We start from the raw sequence: 19,014 nt of genomic DNA, 5'->3' as shown, positions 1-19,014 counted from the left end.
CATACAGCAAATGAAGAAATACTTACTCAAGAATAAAATTTAATACTTTCTAATTTTGAAAATTAAAACAAAAGTAAACAAATGGGACCTAATTAAACTTAAAAGCTTTTGCACAACAAAGGAAACTGTAAACAAGATGAAAACCCTCAGAATATGAGAAAATATTTTTAAATGAAACAACTAACAAGAGGTTAATTTCTAAAATATACAAACAACTCATGCAGCTCCAATATCAAAAAAATAAACAACCCAATCAAAAATTGATGGAAGACCTAAGTAGACACTTCTCCAAAGGAAACATGCAGATGGCCAAAAAGCATATGAAAAGATGCTCAACATCAGTAGTTATTAGATAAATGCAAATCAAAATACCAGTAAGAATGGCCATTAACAAAAAAATCTACAAACAAAAATTGCTGGAGAGGGTGTGGATTTTGAAATGTAACCCTCTTACACTGTTGGGGGGAATGTAAATTGAAATATCCCTAATGGAGAACAGTATGGAGGTTCCTTAAAAAACTAAACAGAGTTACCATATGACCCAGAAATCCCACCCCTGGGCATATACCGGGAGAAAACCATAATTCAAAATGATACATGCATCCCAGTGTTCACTGCAGCACTATTTACAATAGCCAGGACAAGGAAGCAACCTAAATGTCCATCAACAGAGATATAGATGAAGAACATGTGATACATGTATACAGCAGAATATTACTCATCCATAAAAGGGAACAAAACTGTGCCATTTGCAGAGACATGGATGAACCGAGAGACTCTGATATAGAGTGAAGTGAGAAATAGAAAAATTAATATCATATAGCATCACTTAAAAGTGGAATCTAGAAAAATGATACAGATGAACTTATTTGCAAAGCTAAAATATAGATACAGATGTAGAGAACAAATGTGTGTATACCAAGGAAAGAAGGGTGTGTGGGATGAATTGGGAGACTGGATTGACATATATACACTACTGATACTATGGATAAAATACTGGAACTTACTGTAGGGCTCAGGGAAGTACTCAGTTCTCTGTGGTGACCTAAATGGTAAGGAAATCCAGAAAAGAGGAGGTATAGATAAACACAGAGTTGGTTCAGTTTGCTATACAGCAAAAATGAATACAACATGGTAAAGCAACTATACTCCAATAAGAATTGCTTAAAATAAAAAGAATAATATTAAATCTTGATGAGAACAGAGAGCGTCTGTGCCACGTGTGTTACAGTCGACTTCTTCCCTTCCACCTGGCCCTACTCAGCATGATGGAAGTTCTGCTCTGGGAGCTTTGTGGCCAAGGAGGTAGGACTGCTTCTCCTTTCAGCTCTCAGTCAAGGGATGCTGTATCTTATCAAGAAGTGAAGACCTCCAGTGCCTCTCACCTCCATTAATTGTGAGTTGCACAGGGTGCATTCCTGGCAGAAGTGGCTCAGAGGTTGAGGCCTCCCTTCTACCATCTGGCTGCCACTCATAAGGCAGAGGCTCTGTCCCAGACACAGAGAGTTGAGAATACTGAGGCATCAATTGCCCTTGCTCCAGCTCACTCATTGGCTGGAGATTCCACACGAGGAGGCCAGAGGCTACTGCTCCAGCCTAGCTCTTGCCACATAAAGCAGGGGTGTCACTGAAGAACGGACTGCTGTACCCACCTCCAGTTCTGGAGCAGTGGATCATAGACTTGGCCCAGGGAAGAGGCAGTTTATTAAAAGAAGCTCCCCTGAAAGAAAATGGCTTTATTTGATACACTCTGCAGAAATTTAAATCTATAGGATCTCTTGAAAACAGTGGACGTTGCAGGGAAAATTTTTTTTGTCAGAAAAGACTGAAAGAAAAGGAACAGAACCTCAGAAAAATTCCATCAAGCTCACCAACATGTAAAATGAGAATACCAAAAGGAAAAGAGAGAAAGGAGCAGAAAACATATTAAAAGAAATATTGACAAAAAACTTTACAAATTTGATAAAAAGCTGATGTTCACGTCCAGGAAGCTCAATGACTCATCAGTTTTACTCTTCTTCTTTCTGATCCCATTTTCCAGACAATAGTAAGAACAGTTTCTTAAAACACAAATTGAATCATGTTTCCTTTATTTAAAATTCTCCAGTAATTTCTGTTGCATTTGTGTTAGATGTTAGTTGCTCAGTCATGTCTGACTCTTTGAGCCCACCAGAGCTCTTTGAGCTCTTCTGTCCATGGGATTTCCCAGACAAGAAGACTGGAGTGGGTAGCCATTTCCTTCTTCAGGGTATCTTCTGGACCTAGGGATTGAACCTCAATCTCCTGCATTGCAGGTAGACTGCCATCTCAGCCACCAGGAGGGATCCCCTTGTTGCATTTAGAATAAAAATAGTTGATTATGGCTTCCATGACTGCTGCTCATCTTCTGGTCTCCCCTGCAGCCTCATTTGACTCTGCTCAGACACAGTGCCCTTCTTCCATCTTCTCCATCACCCCAAGCTCTTTTCTGTTGCAGGATCTTTACACATGCTCTTTTCTCTGTCTGGAGCACCATCTCCCCATTCTTTGCATTGCCATTTGTTTCTCTTTCCAAGCTTGAATGTTACTCTTTCAGAAATGACTTCTAAAATCATTTATCTTTTATTATTTTTATCTCAACTTGTGGTTTAATTTCTTTATGACAATTATCACAGTTTAAAAAGAAAAATTGTGGTAGGATACTCAAGAAGTTGTTAAACATGTATTAATTCTAGTCAACAGAACTCAGTAATTGAGGTAAGGAAATACGTTTCCTTCCATAACAGAAACTTTAGTACAGTTTGACATATGCATGTACTACTTAAAATTTTTTTAATCTAGTTAAATTTTAAAATGCCCAATTCTTTAATGACTAACAGACAACATCTATTTTATGAATGAATCAAAGACACTTATCAGATATTTGCTTGTTTGTTTCTTTGGCTTCCTAGTACCAAATAGGAAAACATTAAAAAATAATCTACTGAACTCTAAGGAGGTTGCATTGTCTTTTCTAGCTTTGAGACTTAAGGCCCTAATTTCTGTATCCAGCCCTGCTTGTTAGACTCAAATGCTCTCAAGTTTTTTCACATTTGTAAGTAATAATGTGAGGAACATCTCCTGTATTTCAGAATATGACTTTAAAATAAAGCCTTAGAAATGGGATTTTTAAGGAAGAATATGAGATTTTTGATGAATTTTGCCACATTAACAAGGTAAACAGCAGCTTGGATGGTCATTTTGGAATAAAACCTGGGACAGGTTATTGAGAACATCAAAGACAGATGTCAGAGTTTTTTGAAAAGTTTAGAGCCTGTAGATTCAGGATTGCAGTATTAATTCATAAGAGTGGAAAAAAGAAAAATTGGAGACTGAGTGGAAGAGACTGGTTTCAGACGTAGGTTTACTTTCACAGTCTCTGTGTGCTCAAAACAATCACTGAAGTTCATGCCTATCCTCTGTGATAACCAATGATATTAATTTTAATCCCTCCTTAGTTCTCACCTAGACTGTTAAATTTATCCATAATTTGTATCCTGCCAAGTCTTCTGTTGTACTGCCAGAATCCTCTTTGTCATATAAAAACCTGTTCTGTATCTCTTTTCCCATTTCAGGTTTTATTGGTTCATCACTTGTGATGCCAACTTGACTCCTTCCTGTTTGGTTTGTAAGGCAGGCTTTCAGTCTCTGGCCCAGCCCCCTTTCGTGTCTCCCCCTCCATTCTACCTTCAACCCAACATACCCTTCTTTGGATTTTGGAATTAGTAGCCATATAGAGTTATGGTACTCTAAGTGTTTATACCCCAGAAGTGTATGCCTTTATGATAGTATTAGAAATTAAACTAGTGATACAGCCTTCAATAATTTTACTGGGAACTAGAAGACCTCAGTGATTTCAAAACAAAGCGAGGCAAAGACATGTCTTTTACCCATTTTATGTTTTTCTGTCTTTGCTCACAACTTCCTGCTGTATTTTATGTGTCTTCTCTTTACTCCCTTCTAAAAAAAAAAACCTCCTTTGATAAATTATTCCCTGCCTTTTTTCATTTAGATTTTGGTATGTTATATATGATGATTTTTTTTTTCAAATCTTTTACGCTTGTTCAATTAGTCTTATCTTCCAAACTGAGTTTCTTTAAATTTTACAGTATTCTGCCTGTATTGAGATAAAAACCTAATTCAGGGTTCTCTATTTGCCACACTTTATTTTGAGAAAAAGTAAATGAAGCAAGTTTTTTGGCCTTCTCTTAGCATGTGGGTGTTTTTAAATGCTGAAAATGAAAAGAAAAGACCGTTTCAGTTTGGTCATCAAACTTCATGAGATTTCTAATTGAGAAAATTAAATGACTCAGGATTAATAGACATATGCCAACTATGTTCTTTGTTTCCTCCCCTATAGGTCACTTCAGAAATTTGTTTGTTATTAGTTTGGGTTTGTAATTTGATCTTTGGATACCCCACTTGTGATGATATTTTTCTCTATTATCATATCTATTCTTAGCTCAGATATTTTTAGCACATGTATTTGTAGAACATATACTTTAATATGCTACCATTTTTCTTCTATACTTGTATAGAAACTCAGGCGAATTAAAAAGAAAAATGTAATTGTGTGATGTCAAGTACTTTTTACATTTTTTAAGTCCGTTACTTAATCTATTATGATTTTATTTTATACTTTAATTTGGCACATTTGTAACTTTTTTTGACGCAAAGGGCAGTCTTTGAATTAAATATTTGTGAGATTGATAGTTCTTAAATACTATATAAATAGAGTAAATTTTTGCTCACTTAATTAACTTATCCATTTACAATTTAATTGTGCATTGAAGGCACACTATTCTATATTCTTCACAGACTGCTTGTGTTATTGGGAAACAATAGAGATTGCAAAGATTGTTAAATAAATTGGCTTTTGAAACATGGTAGACTGCCTCTTATAACTTCCTCTTCAACTACAAACACATAAAAATGCTGGATAAATTATAACCAAGATGTGGTAAGACATAGAAAACAAAGCTTCAAAGAAAGGAAGGGACATCTTGCTGACTTGTATGGTGGTAGTGGTGGTTTAGTCGCTAAGTTGTATCCGACTCTTGCGATCCCATGGACTGTAGCCTGCCAGGCTCCTCTGTCCATGGGATTCTCCAGGCGAGGATTCTGGAGTGGGTTGCCATTTCTTTCTCCAGAGGATCTTCTGGACTCAGGACTTGAACCCTGGTCTCCTGCATTGCAGGCAGTTTCTTTACCAGCTGAGCTATGAGGGAAGCCCCACTGACTTGTATAGGGAGGTCCAAACTGGAGGGATAAACACTCCAGTCGGTATTCCAACAGGGAGGAATGGTGTGAACATAGGTCCTGACAGTTGGAAGTTTAAGTTTTAAATATTCCATGGAAGTTGAGATGTGATTTGTTATATCTGCTTCCTTTCCCTCATTGCTGATTATTTTATGATGGATTATTATTGTTGTTTATTTTACTGTGACCCATTTTCAGTGGGTGTTGCTTTATTCACAGGAATCCCATGAACTGTGGGAGTGAACATGATAGTGTGGAATGAATATACACTTCCTTTTTTCAGGCTCCTCCACTGGGACTGGTTACTTACCCTGGATTTCATTGCTATGGATTTTTCCAAACTGCTGAGTTAATTTACATTCAGTGGCTTAAGCTTAGGTTTTTCTCTCTCATTTGGGAATCATCTCCTTTCATCACCTTTTTAAAACAGAGAACAGTTCTTTCAAGCCCAGTATTAGAGGACTCATTTCTAAGCATCACTTGTGATGTTCTAAGACACTAAACCATGTCTCCTAGAAGTTTAGATAATAAACTATCAGGAAAAGACTAAATAAAAGGTAGAAAAATGGGTTCATAATGAAAAAGAAAATAGGAAGCAATGACTCGGGAGAGTTTTTTAATCCATTCATCAAAAAATATTAAGCATCTCTAATCTAATCAAGAGGAACTAAAGAGTCTCTTGATGAAAGTGAAAGAGGAGAGTGACAAAGCTGGCTTAAAACTCAGCATTCAAAAAACTAAGATTACGGCATCCGTTCCCATCACTCTGGCAAATAGATGGAGAAACAATGGAAACAGTGACAAATTTTATTTCCTTGGGCTCCAAAATCATTGTAGATGGTGACTGCAGCCATGAAATTAAAAGACACTTGCTCCTTGGAAGAAAAGCTGTGACCAACCTAGATAGCATATTAAAAAGCAGAGACATTACTTTGTCGACAAAGGTCTGTCTAGTCAAAGCTATGGTTTTTCTAGTAGTCATGTATGGATGTGAGAGTTGGACTATAAAGAAAGCTGAGCACCGAAGAACTGATGCTTTTGAACTGTGGTGTTGGAGAAGACTTTTGAGAGTCCCTTGGACTGCAAGGAGATCCAACCAGTCAATCCTAAAGGAAATTGGTCCTTAATATTCATTGGAAGAACTGATGCTGAAGCTGAGGCTCCAATACTTTGGCCACCTGATGTAAAGAATAACTCACTGGAAAAGACCCTGATACTGGGAAAGATTGAAGACAGGAGGAGAAGGGGATGACAGAGGATGAGATGGTTGGATGGCATCACCAACTCGATGGATATGAGTTTGAGCAAGCTCTGGTAGTTGGTGATGGACAGGGAAGCTTGGGCTGCTGAGCTGGGGTCGCAGAGTCGGATATGACTGAGCAACTGAACTGAGCTGTCCTCTTGGTGCTTAGTTTTATTGGTGAGAAAGAAATAAATAGAATTTCTTAAATTATTTTAAAGAAGAAGTCACTGAAGAAAAATTAGTGTACTGCTTAAATAACAAATGAGCACAACGGAAAGAGAAGCAATCATGTGATTATAACCGCAGTGGTGGTTGCCGTAGTAGCTGCTAACATTTTTAAGCACTTCCTTTATAGCAGGCATTGCCCAGAGTATTTTATGGAGTTATTTTACGAATGTGAAAACCAAAGAAAGCACAGAGAAGTTAACACTGAGGCAGAGTCATGATGCTGTATGACAGGCTCCTTAAACTGCCCACTTAATCACAACGTGTATTTATCAAATATATTTGCCAGTATTTCCGTGTTTGCATTGTTATACAGTTGCTATGTGTTATTTGGTTCATTGGTGGCAAAATGGCTGATCTAGTCTAAAATCAGTTTTGCCTGCTACTTAATAAACCTTGCTGTGCTTGCCATTTTATGTAAAAGTGCAGAATTTCATGAATTTAAAAGAAATCATCTCACAGAGTGAATTAGCTTCAATTCCTAAGAAATTAGAGTTCCCAAAGAATCAAGCACATTTGGTTTAACAGATACTAAGCCTTTCTCTCCTGTAGTTCTGCTCTATAAGCTATTTGATCTTGAAAAAATGTTGCTTTGTGATTCTAGATTCATTATTAATTAATGACTTACATCTCTGTTTAAAATTAGTTTAAAAATCTTTATAATTGGGTCTTAAATATCTAGAGTGATTTTTTAAAGTTTAGCTTAATGCTTGTTTCTTCTATTAAGAGTAACATTTTTTCCTTAGAAATTTCCTTTTTGGTATTTATGTTAAGTGCCAGAAAAAAACTGATTGTGGGACATTATTGATCTATTTGTAAAATTAAAAATTTAACCTAATTTTATTGGTTGTCATAAAAATTCTTTCCTGAAATTTCAAATTCCATCAGTCATAATTTTTCTTTACTAAATATTCCTATCATGCATTTAACCCATACTGCTTCATATTCTATTTACGTGTGTGTGTCTTTCATTATTGGATGATCAGCTTCTATGGAGCAGGAACCCTATCATATATTAATACATCCTTATATCTTGCCTTTCATCCTCCTCTCAAGCTGGAAGTTATTGCCTTGCCCAAAGTGGACAGTTTAAATTGTGGTAGCAGTAAGTTAAAGTGTGCAGATAGAATTTTAGAAGTTGCTTCAGCCCTAGAGAGAGGGGTAAGGTGAGGATAGTAAAGCGATCTGACAAGAAAGAATAGGAAGAAAATACTGCTCTGTGAACATGCCTTACATCTTAAGCTACTCTCCTGAAAGGAGAGGATGAAATCTCAGGTCATCATAGTGGGTGAATATTTGATAAGTCTCTCCTTTATAGTGAAGAATAGTTTCTTAGTGTTAATACCGTATTTCTTATTATCTAGTGAGTCATTTGTCCAACCTGTTCATTGTAGTCAGCATAATTAAGAACCACTAGAAAAGCAGGATCAGTAGTTTCCCTGATTGAAAAATAAATAATATTGCTATGGCTCTTGGTGGGCTGGTTCCTGTGGACTCACTATTATATCATGTTTCTTTGACTTGCCACTCTTTGAAGTTTGTCATGCGTTGTGATTTTTTATGGAAATCGAATAGATGATTTGGGAAGAGCCAAGTACACTGTGGTCAAGCCCTTGGCCCACCTGACCTTCCCAGTTCTTAATTCTCTGTGAGTTCTTCATTCTGAAGAAATTGGGTCACTTCAACAATACCTTGCCCTCCCTGCAAATTGATATCAGTTGGCCAAACAAATAAAATCATTATCCTGGGCTTTCATCTGTGTCTCTCTAAACCTTCAGATTGAGAACTACTATGTCTTCTAACCAAATGTTAGGATGCATCCAACTCTAGAATGTGTGTTTTTTTTCTCCATACTATTTGTATATTTTCCCTCATCACTTCCTCATTGCCTCGTTGGCTCCTTTCTGTCCACTGTCTCCTACGTGGATCCTCTCTATCCTCTTGCATTCTCATCTCTATGACTCTGGCTGTCTGGAGAACATTGAGGCATTTTTTTTTTGTTCATGCTTACACCTGTGTCTTCCCTGAAAACATATTTTTTCTCTATTTCCTATGTTCAGTTGTCTTTAACGTTCACATTGATTGAATGCCTTTATTTTCTCATTGTCTTCTCCTTTCAGCGCACACACACACACACACTCTCACACTCTTACACACACACAGGAGTACTAAGTCACTTCAGTCGTGTCCGACTCTTTGCAACCCTTGAACTGTAGCCCACCAGACTCCTCTGTCCATGGGATTCTCCAGGCAGGAATACTGGAGTGGGTTGCCATGTCCTCCTCCAGAGGATCTTCCCAGCCCAGGGATAGAACCTGCATCTCCTGTGGCTCCTGCATTGCAGGCAGATTCTTTACCACTGAGCCATAAAAAAATATATGTTTTATATATATATATATAAAATATATAAAACATATATAATATTATATATATATATAAATTCACTGATGGTTAAATGAATTCTGGCTCCAGTAGAGCCAAACAAGAATCCTGGTCACATTTCCTTCCTCCATCCTCTGCCCTGAATAGCAGGATCTGTTTGTTTTTTCATTATTGTTTAGTTCTTTTCTCTTTTTACTTTATACATACCATATAAGGTTGCTAGTATCTCTGATCAGGTCCTTTGATGAGAAGTTCTAATAAAATGACCTGCTCTTGCAGAACATCACAGGACCTCAGAAATTTAGTGCATGTGATTCTCTATTTGAAAGCATTGCTGATAGTATACCCTAGGACTGGAACAGTGTTCTACCCAGCAGGAGAGACTGTTATTACATACCCTATCTGGCACACACTGCTATTATACAAATACCAGACCCTGATGATGTTCATGATGATGGTGACAGTGTGGGCGAATGTTTTGAAGGCAAAAGGACAGAAGTAGGAGGAGAACAGAGACACCAGTAATGAGGTGGGGGTAGTCAAGAGCATGAGTCAAGAAGAAATAGCTGCTGAGACAGATGGATTACAACATGTGTTAGTTTATCTTTGTTCGCCTGCCTCTGGGTGGTTTTTTTTTTTTTTTTTTGCCTCTGGGTTTTAAAAGGAGCCAATAGTACCACATCAAAGTTGTCACCGTCAAACCCTCCAGACTTCTCATTCTCCCCTGCTTCATCCCATGTGGCTTTTGGAGGACTGATGCTCCTCCATTTTATCGCCTCAGTCACCCAACTCACGTGGGGTGAGGGTGGGGAGTGAGCTAAAAGATAGTTAGGTAAAAATAAGATGAAGATTTAATTAAAGTTCCTGAGTGCCTGCCAGATTTAATCTAATTGTCACAACAACTTTCCAACACCAACACTCTATTAGATCCACACGCCAGAGGACTCGGTGATGCAGCCGCATCCTGGCCTTCTTTGCTTACATCGCTCCCTCATCCTGGTTTGGTTTGAACCCCAGGAAAGGCTTCATCTTCTCTCTGAGCATAATGCTATTTTTAAAAAGGCAAATTTTTCTGATGTTTTATGCACTCTGAAAAGCAAGCAAACAAGCCAACAGAGCACTGTTTTTGTTGTTGTTTCTTATTACTGAAGGGAGATCCTGATCTAGATGCATGGCAAATGTCTTACACGTTTGTTTCATCCCAGCCTGATTGTTGCCAGGCTTATGGTGTATATTGGCAATTAACTTCATAGTGCTGTGTGGTAGGAATCGGGAGTAACAAGTGGCACAATAGTAAGGGTGTTATTGAGTGAAAAGGGTGATAAGAATGTAGATGGAGGATTTTTAGAGTACGTTTTGATCATCCTCTTGATTCCATCATCCACATTCATTTTGAGTTCAGGTTAATGATGATTGAAAGTTTTTTTAAAAAAATAAGTCACCTTTGACTGGTTTCATTTTCTATTACTAATGTAAGTGATGGGCTTATTTTTTTCTTTGTTTTAAAAGAGGGAAAAAGGAACAGGGAACTAAAAGGCTTAAAGAGAAGCAGCATATTGAAAATAGGGAAGCATATTTAAAAAGATAAGACATTAATTTTTTTCTCTAGCTCTTGCCTGAGATTTGGAAAAATTAGGTATGAAAAGTGTGTCGTTTAGTGTCTTCAATATATTCTACTGTGGTCCTGTCACTATAATTGGGCTAACCAAAAAAGATAATTTTTGCCATTTTACTGACTAAATTTCTTTTTATCAAAATGGCCTGTATCTTGCTATATATGCTCAGTAGAAAATAATGTGATTATGAGTTTGTACCATATATAATATTAAGAATACAATGTTGGTTTCATTTTAATCACCTTTCTTACTTAAAAAAAAAGAAACAGCTATGGATATCCTTAAAATCCTTGAATTTTAATGTCTTTAGATTTGTGCTCATCTTTATGGTATTTGATAAGTAATTATTCACAGACTTCATAGAGTTTTTAAGAAATTAGAACTCACATTTTAAGATCAGTGTCTTCCAGGGCTGAATAGCCCCTGCCATTTGCAAGGATGAGTTTGGTGCAGGGGTATTTCTGTCAGGCAGGGAATGGAGAAGTGGGTGTTGGGACTAGCAGTCAAACTTCCTCTTCTTAGTGTTCTGTTCCAAGTTTTTTCCAGCTTCTAGGAAGCTTCTTTATAAGTAGATAAACTAAGGTGATCAAATTGGAAAACTGTTCTCTAGATATTTGTCTTATAGACTCTGTTAATTTTGTCTGAATGTTAATCTTCAGTTTAAAACAATGACACCATAGATTTGGACTTGATGAAACAATTTCAGTTTCTGTTCATGCTATTTCTGTCCTTCTGTTTTTAATTCTGTTCTCATTTAATTTAGGTTTAGCTGTTTCTTTACAACTCTTGCATGGAGACATTGAACAAATCAGAAGGGAATACTCATCAGTATTTTCTCATGGAGTATCCATCACCAGGAAGTTGGGTTTTTCTAATATTATTATGCCTGGTAAGTGACTCAGAATGAACCACATGATGAAATATGGCTATTTTGTCTCCTTTTGGCACTTGAGAAAGTTTCAAACTGTCAGCTTCAAAGAGTTCAAATGGGCCATGCTGAAGAATAAATTGAGATACTTAATTCTTTTTTTTTAATCTTTACATTTTTTTCACATCAGGAAGGATAACTTGCGGGGACCATGCCTGCTTTTCATTATGACCATAATAAGAAGGAAAACTGAAGTTGAATACAGAAAATATTTTACCCTTTGGTGGGAAGTATTACTGGAGTCACTTAGGAGAAATCCTTACAGTTTTGATAAGAACATTTATTAAGCAATGGTAGCCTTTCTTGGAGGATTTTCCACCAGAGGTATATGTGTATGTAACTAAGCAGCCATATGCAAATACCATATGTATTTTTGGTTCTATTTGTATATATACATCAGATCTATATTAGCAACCAAAAGAGACTCCAAAAGAGAATCCAAAAAAATGTTTGAGTGGAAATGGTAGAGATTAAGGAAATTCACACTATCAAAGTAAATGCCAAGTGATAGTCTTTCGTAGGGTCCTGCATCCTACTCTACACAACCAAGCAAAAAAAATAGAAAAACCAAACAGTCTCAAATTGTTGACAGTATTTTTAGAAATAAGATCCTTTAAGTCACTGTTTAAATCCCATGTGTAAAAAGCAAACCATGAATATTGCTTCGGACAAGGCCCCCTATTACAGCTGTAAGACTTAGTGGTGGGATTGTTGTCCATAAAGACCTAACACATTGCAGAAACTGACCGGTATTGATTGCTGTGGCATTTGATCTCCTGATGGAAATCACTCATGTAGGGAGGGCTAAGAGAACAGCCTGGAAAGTTTCCTGAGATGACCTGACCCAGCCTAAAGACCCAGTCTGCCTGAGCATCTCCTGTTACTATTGTCAAAAATGACTGTTTATAGCACTGTTTACTTGATGGCATGTTATCCACTGGCTCTTGGAACCATTCATTATTTCCTTCAGTTGCTATAAATAGCTAGTATTTCCTCTTTAGCAGAAAAGAAAAAAATTTCATCCCACTGGGAAGCAAATTGATGGGTAAATCTAATATAAAAAACATATTTTAGAACAGAATGCAGCCAGCTGCTAGAAGAATTCCTCAGCTTGGTCTCCGAGCAGAATCATTGAGAAATGGAAAAAATATCAAGCAACATGACACTTCACTGGCTGAATAATTGTCTGGGATGTGCTCTGCTCACGCAGCTCTTGTCTGGCTTTAATGATGGAAATGAACTTACTGTGGAATCGGGCTTGCTTCTGTCCCTTCCCTGCACCACGTTATAATGGCAGGGTTGACGCTGACCAGGGACTCAGTCTTCCCAGACACATGTCTACAGTGCCTGAGACTGCAAGAGATTTTTTTTAAAGCACTTTCCTTTTCTTCTTTCATTTTTTTTCTTCTTTGGCTTCTGAGTCTTACAAATTGGATGGAGAGATGTGTGTATAAACTTAAACAGCTGAAAAGAAAGCAACTTTACAACTCAATGGAATGTTTTACATTGGCAAACGTAACAGCCGTTGTTTTGTTTTTCTTTATTTTCAGAATTTTGACTTGCCAATTAATTTTCACTCTCTCACTTGTGGCTTTGATGAAAACTTGAGCTGAGTTTTCAATGAGAAAAATGTATGTGAACAGCATTTCTGATCCCAGTGTTGTGCTGACAGTCTGCTAATGTGATGTTTTTTTTTTCTTTTTCTAGACTTGTCCTTCAGGGTTAATTTGGGTTCTGATAGAGGTCAGGATGGGTGAGGCATGTGTTTATACCTACAGGACCTTCATTAACTTAGTCACTGCCTTTCTGCAGAATGAATTATCTGTGGTCCTGACACTAATGAGAACATACACACAACTTTTCTTGAGGGTCACAGAGTGTCATCAATGCCAAACTCTTTTTGGAATGGGAAAAACATGGAAATAGAGATTCAAGTCTTGGTCTGTCTTTTACACGGTTGATCTCTGGAATGTCACCTGGTATAAAGAGGCAACCTGCCACTATGTTTTTGCCTTGTCACGAAGCCTTCTGTTACTAAGGGTCAGTCATTCAGCACTTTATTTCTTAGCCCTACAGAATTTCCAAAGAAGAAAAGTTTTTCTCTATGAAGCTCCATTACTGCCACTTACAAACCAAATAACCCTGCAGAAAGTTCCATGGTCTGGTCTCTGAGCTTATGAGAGGGAGGGCACTGAAAATGTTTCAATCAGTGCTCTCCAGTAGAAATATAATACAAGCCACAAATATAACTAACTATTCTAGTAATCACTTTTAAAAAAGGTAGGAAGAAAGAGATGAAATTAATTTTAACAGTATATTTTTTAACCCAATGCATCCAAAATATCCTTTTCATAGATAGCCCATATAAAAATTTTGTAATGAGTTATTTTATGCTATTTCAACTTAAGTCTTTGAAGGCTGGTAACTGTTAACACTTTACAGCACATCTCTTTTCAGCCAAGTCCCATTTCAAGGACTCAGTTGCCACATGTGGCAGTGGTTACAGGATTGAACAGCCAAGCTCTAAATGTCTTAACAGACTGCACAAAGCAGAGCTTGAGCCTTTGCTGAATACCAGGAAGGACTGATTTTCCACCCGCCAGACGTTTTGGAACAAAGTCGGCTGATGTGTCAGGAACGTCATGGGCGATCAGGCCATGCCCTCCTCCCACCCTAGGGGTCCACTCTTATTCTGAGTCTGTGATTCTTTCTAGGCAGTCATCCTGGTCTCCATGCTTTATCTCCCTACCTGTACACACTCTCCTGGAGACTCATTCTCATGGATGTGTGTGTGTTAGTTGCTTAGTCATGTCTGACTTTTTGCAACCCCATGGACTATAGCCTACCAGGCTCCTCTGTCTGTGGGATTCTCACGGATCAACCAGTAAAACTGTCCCTGATTGTTGTGTGTGTATGCTCAGTGGCTCAGTTGCATCCAACTCTGTGTGACCCCATGGACTGTAGCCCACCTGGCTCTTCTGTCCATGAGATTTTCCAGGCAAGAATACTGGAGTGGCTTACCATTTCCTCCTCCAGGGGATCTTCCTGACCCAGGGATCAAACCCACATCTCCTGAGCCTCTTGCATTGCTAGGTGGATTCTTTACCACTGAGCCACTGTAATTAATACCTTCCAGTGCATTCACTTTTAGTACATCTTTAAAGTTCCTAATCCTACAAGGACTTATGGGAAAGTTGTAGAATGATGGGGCCATGAAGGGTTGAAATTTGGAGACTAGAAGACCTTGCTAAAAATTACTAACAGAGCCCATGTTTCAAATGGTTGCCAGCAATAGTAGCTGTGATAGTGATTTCAAGATTTATTTTCCAAGTGTCTTCAAGAGTAAGCCTCCTTTTCATTTTTTAGGCAACAGTTCAGGTAAGTCAAATTTCTATTTGGTCAAAGTTGACTAGATAATGATTTACAAGACTGGGGAAAGGAAAAATGTTGTAGATATATTTGCCTCCCATTTAAGAAGATACATAGTTTTATTCTTTTAAATATATATATTATTATTTACCACTTACTGGAAGAGATATGTACATCACCAGATGGAATTGCCTCAATTCTTTTAGAGAAAGAGGTGGGAACCTACTTGAATTGGTCTTCTCTAAAAAATATATCCTAAATCTAACTAAAATTCACCACCCCCTAGGCCAAGTCATGGACCTCTACATCACACAGTTGCAACTGGTCTGTTTAAATCTGAACCCCCTGTTGATCCCCTTACCAAGGGGACAGTGGTCTGTCAACCAACAAATGCCACAGTGACCAAGGAGAGAGAGAGGCTAAGAGTCTATTGTGTCACCCTAAGGGTGGATCCCCGCCCAAGTTCACACTGGGGGAGAGGCTGGTACCCCCAGATTGGTAAGCTGACATGCCCCACTGCCCATGGGTATAGGACTTTCCCTAACTGCTACTATCAGAGACGCATGTGTTGTCCTAGAGTGTAAAGGGCACCCTGTTCCTGCTCCTTTTTCTCTGCACTGCTGCCTGGAAAGCCCCTCATGACTGCTGTTGCTATCATTTGCCACTGCTTGTTTGATAGTCATCAAAAAAAAGTTAAAAATCTACCCCCTCAAAAGTTCAACATTTCAGTGTACTCTTTTAAAATAAAACAGAAACAAAACACCAGGTATGTTTTACTCAAGCATACTCCATGTGAGAAATCCAAAGTTAATTTTTCATCCCATGCATAAATTTTCCTTGTATGTGGTTTGCTTTGATTTCAGTTACATGGAAACCTTGCCCTTGCCCCTTGCTCTGTCCCCTCCTTGAAGATGTCCTGAGGTAATGGAAGTTTAAGTGTGCATGGCATGTTGTATTCATTTCCTATGACTGCTGTAACATCAGCACACGTGGAGTGGCTTAAAACAATGCAAATGGACTACAGTTCTGGGGATGAAAAGTTTGCACGGGTCTCTCTGATCACGGGATCAGCAGGGCTGTATTCTGATGATTCTGAAGGAGAATCCATTTCCTTGCCTTTTCTAGCTCCTAGAGGCGGCCTGTACTCCTTGGCTCATGGCCCCACATCATTCAACCTCTGATTCTCTCATCGTATCTCCTTCTCTGACCCTGACTTTTTGCCTCCCTCTTATAAGGACCTTTGAAATTAAATTGAGCCCATTCTCATAATCGAAGAAAATTTTCCCATCACCAGAGCCTCAACTTAATTATGTCTGTAAAGCCCCTTTTGTCATGTAAGGTAACCTATTCACAGGTTCATGGGATGAGAACCTGGACATCTTTGGGGAGGTAAGGAAGTGCCTGCTACACAAAGGGCCATCCAGCTCAGCTACATGTCCAGTGCGTGGATTTCTTCCTTGGGTCCCTGGGGATGGTTTCCTGACTGTACTTGAGTACTTAAATGGCCACGATCACATCATCACATCTCATGTCATCTCTCAAAATGACTTCTTTCATGTTGAACTAGTTTCCTTCTACCTTCTATCTGCTGGGTTGAGTTTTCCTGCTTGTAACCTCAACATTTCAAAGTTCAGTTAACTTCTTGTCACCCTCATCTCTCCACCGATGAGTACCTTCTCCATATTGTTTATGATCTGAAGCATACATGTTCTGTCTCGTTCCTAGAAATGAAATCATTGCTTGACAACTAGTCTGGCCAATTAGGGTGGGACTAATATCTTCCTTGCTTAGGGCATTGGTCTTTTGGAAGCAAAGGCTAAATTGCGCTAGCTTATTTGATGAATGTTCTTACCTGTTGAATTACATTTTCATGGGTAAAGCAGAGATACTGATAATACATTTTACATGTTTCTTAATCTCTGTACTTCAGTTTCCTCATCTGTAAAATGGAAATAATAGGACCTTGTTTAAGGTTTTAATGATGTTTTAATGTGAGGATTTAATGAGATATTCTGCTTACAGTACTTGGCAAAATACCTGACTACTGTCTATCTACTACTAAGCACCATCATCATAATCTAAGTTCACAAAAATCCTATAGTCATTTACATATGGTCTTTTGTTTTTAAGAAGTACAGAAACTTATTTTCCAGCTCCAAAAGTGACAACAATTGTCTAGCACAGAGGAGGCCCTGGACTAGCCCCTATGGCTGAGGACAGTGTTTTACTTGGTGTGATGAGCTTGTCCTCTGTGACTTTATCCAAGGCATTCATAGGACAGAATCGAGGTTTATGGATACTGATAAAAAAAGCCTGTTGCCCATTGAGGATAAGCCACAAATCAACCCCATTTGATTGTGGTTACTGAACTCTTTTTGAATTTGTTCCTACTGCTGTGGCCTTATCTTTTTCTCATCTACAGTGATATTTTGAAGGCTTACCAGCAGAACAGGGCCTGTGAAAGAGAGGAAAGTGTCAAGCCCGTCAAATTTACAGAGTAATAAATTTAAGAGGTACAAGGTGATAATAAACATTGTCAGGCAAGTAGCTTTTCATGACTGGTGCTGTGACTCCATTTCAATACTCACCTTATGATTTCTCTCTTAATTACCCAGGATTTGCTTTCTTAACACCATTTGGGCTTATTAGTTTTCTTTAGGTTGGCTTTCTCTAGAGTCAGCCTCAAATGTATTAACTTTAATTAACACTTGTTTCAACTTTATCCTTCAACATATTTTGGCAAAACACGGCACCTTGCAGTATTAGAACACAGCAAGCTATGGATTCCTGAGGGGGGTGGACACATGTAGAATGTCATCCGGGAGAAGTGTTCTTGTAGTGTGTTCCCTTTTCAGAGAAATCTTACTTCAGTCTAAAAACTTTGCAAAATAAAAATAAATTTTTTTTAAAGTTTGGGGAAAGATGAAGAGGGTTTCAGGGACAGTGACAGTTAAAGAACAGAAAAGTAAAATGTATGTATAAGGTGTTTTTATATATGAGTGTGTTATATGTTAGAAATTCTACAGAAAAGGAAACATAACATAATAAAGTAGCCTTGTCCCTCCTACTGGCTCTCCCACCCCTACCTCTACCTTTACCGCATCCCACTTGAGTGACATAAACTCTTGAGGCCCGAGGTTTATCTTGCCCTGTCTAGACTAATGTCACAGACAGGAGACAGTGGCAGGGAAGGGTGGAATCCAGATCTCCTTATTCAAGTCTTCCTGAGACCCTACATTCTTTAGGCTTATTTGAACTCAGGAGAGAGAGAAGGATCCAGCTCGGTTACAAGCAAAACCAACTGCAAGGGGTCCATTTGGGAAGCGAAGGGCATGTTAAACCTCCCTTTGGAGGTTTAACAGCCTCGCTTCCCCGGATACCTCATCCTCTTACTGAGGGCTCCTCTCGGGACAGCCCCTCTGCCTCATTCAGCACCCTGTCCCCTTGTCTGTCTCGCTTTGATCCATAGTTCTTGGCATTATTCTGTGTGCTCTGTGTTTTTCTTCTTTGTTCAAAATCTTTTCCTGCTAGAATCTAAGCTCTGCAGTGAAGGCATCTTTGCTTTGTTCATTGCTGAGTCTGCTGGACTTACATCTGACACATAGTAGGTGCTCACAGTCTATTTGCTGAATGAATACATGGAGAAAGAATTTCACGGCCCTGGTGGTATTTTACTCTCCTTCCATCCCTGTTCCTCTGCAAGGCCCAGCCTGCATACAGGGAGAAACAGGTTGTCTTGCAGGCCTCCCTCCCTCCCTCCACTTTGCTTAAGCCAGAATTACTGGCCCTGCCAGTAGATGAGAGTTGGAAGTCCCCCTCCCAAGAAACACTTATGCTTCATTTTGCAGGACAGTTAATCCCCATGTGGTTTGGACAAGCTAATCACTCATTATGAGAAATTTCTAAGGTAAAAGCCCCTGTAGCTACACTTCCCATTAATCAGTGTGTGTTTTATAGTCTATGTGTCACCTCAG

General features: G+C 38.5%; 1 protein-coding gene across 2 annotated transcripts in view; it reads left to right on the top strand.

Annotated features, from left to right (window-relative positions):
- DOCK4 (dedicator of cytokinesis 4) overlaps nt 1–19,014 on the top strand; it is a 470,931-nt gene that overhangs the window by 272,385 nt on the left and 179,532 nt on the right. For both annotated transcript variants that reach the window (XM_070468527.1, XM_070468524.1), the window contains exon 13: nt 11,507–11,632. In XM_070468527.1, the coding sequence (XP_070324628.1) occupies nt 11,507–11,632 (126 nt within the window). The remainder of the gene's footprint in view (nt 1–11,506; nt 11,633–19,014) is intronic.

Source organism: Odocoileus virginianus, chromosome 1 (assembly GCF_023699985.2).
Source record: "Odocoileus virginianus isolate 20LAN1187 ecotype Illinois chromosome 1, Ovbor_1.2, whole genome shotgun sequence".
NCBI lineage: Eukaryota > Metazoa > Chordata > Mammalia > Artiodactyla > Cervidae > Odocoileus > Odocoileus virginianus.
Note: the sequence above shows the minus strand (reverse complement) of the source record. Positions and strands in the feature narration are given on the sequence as shown.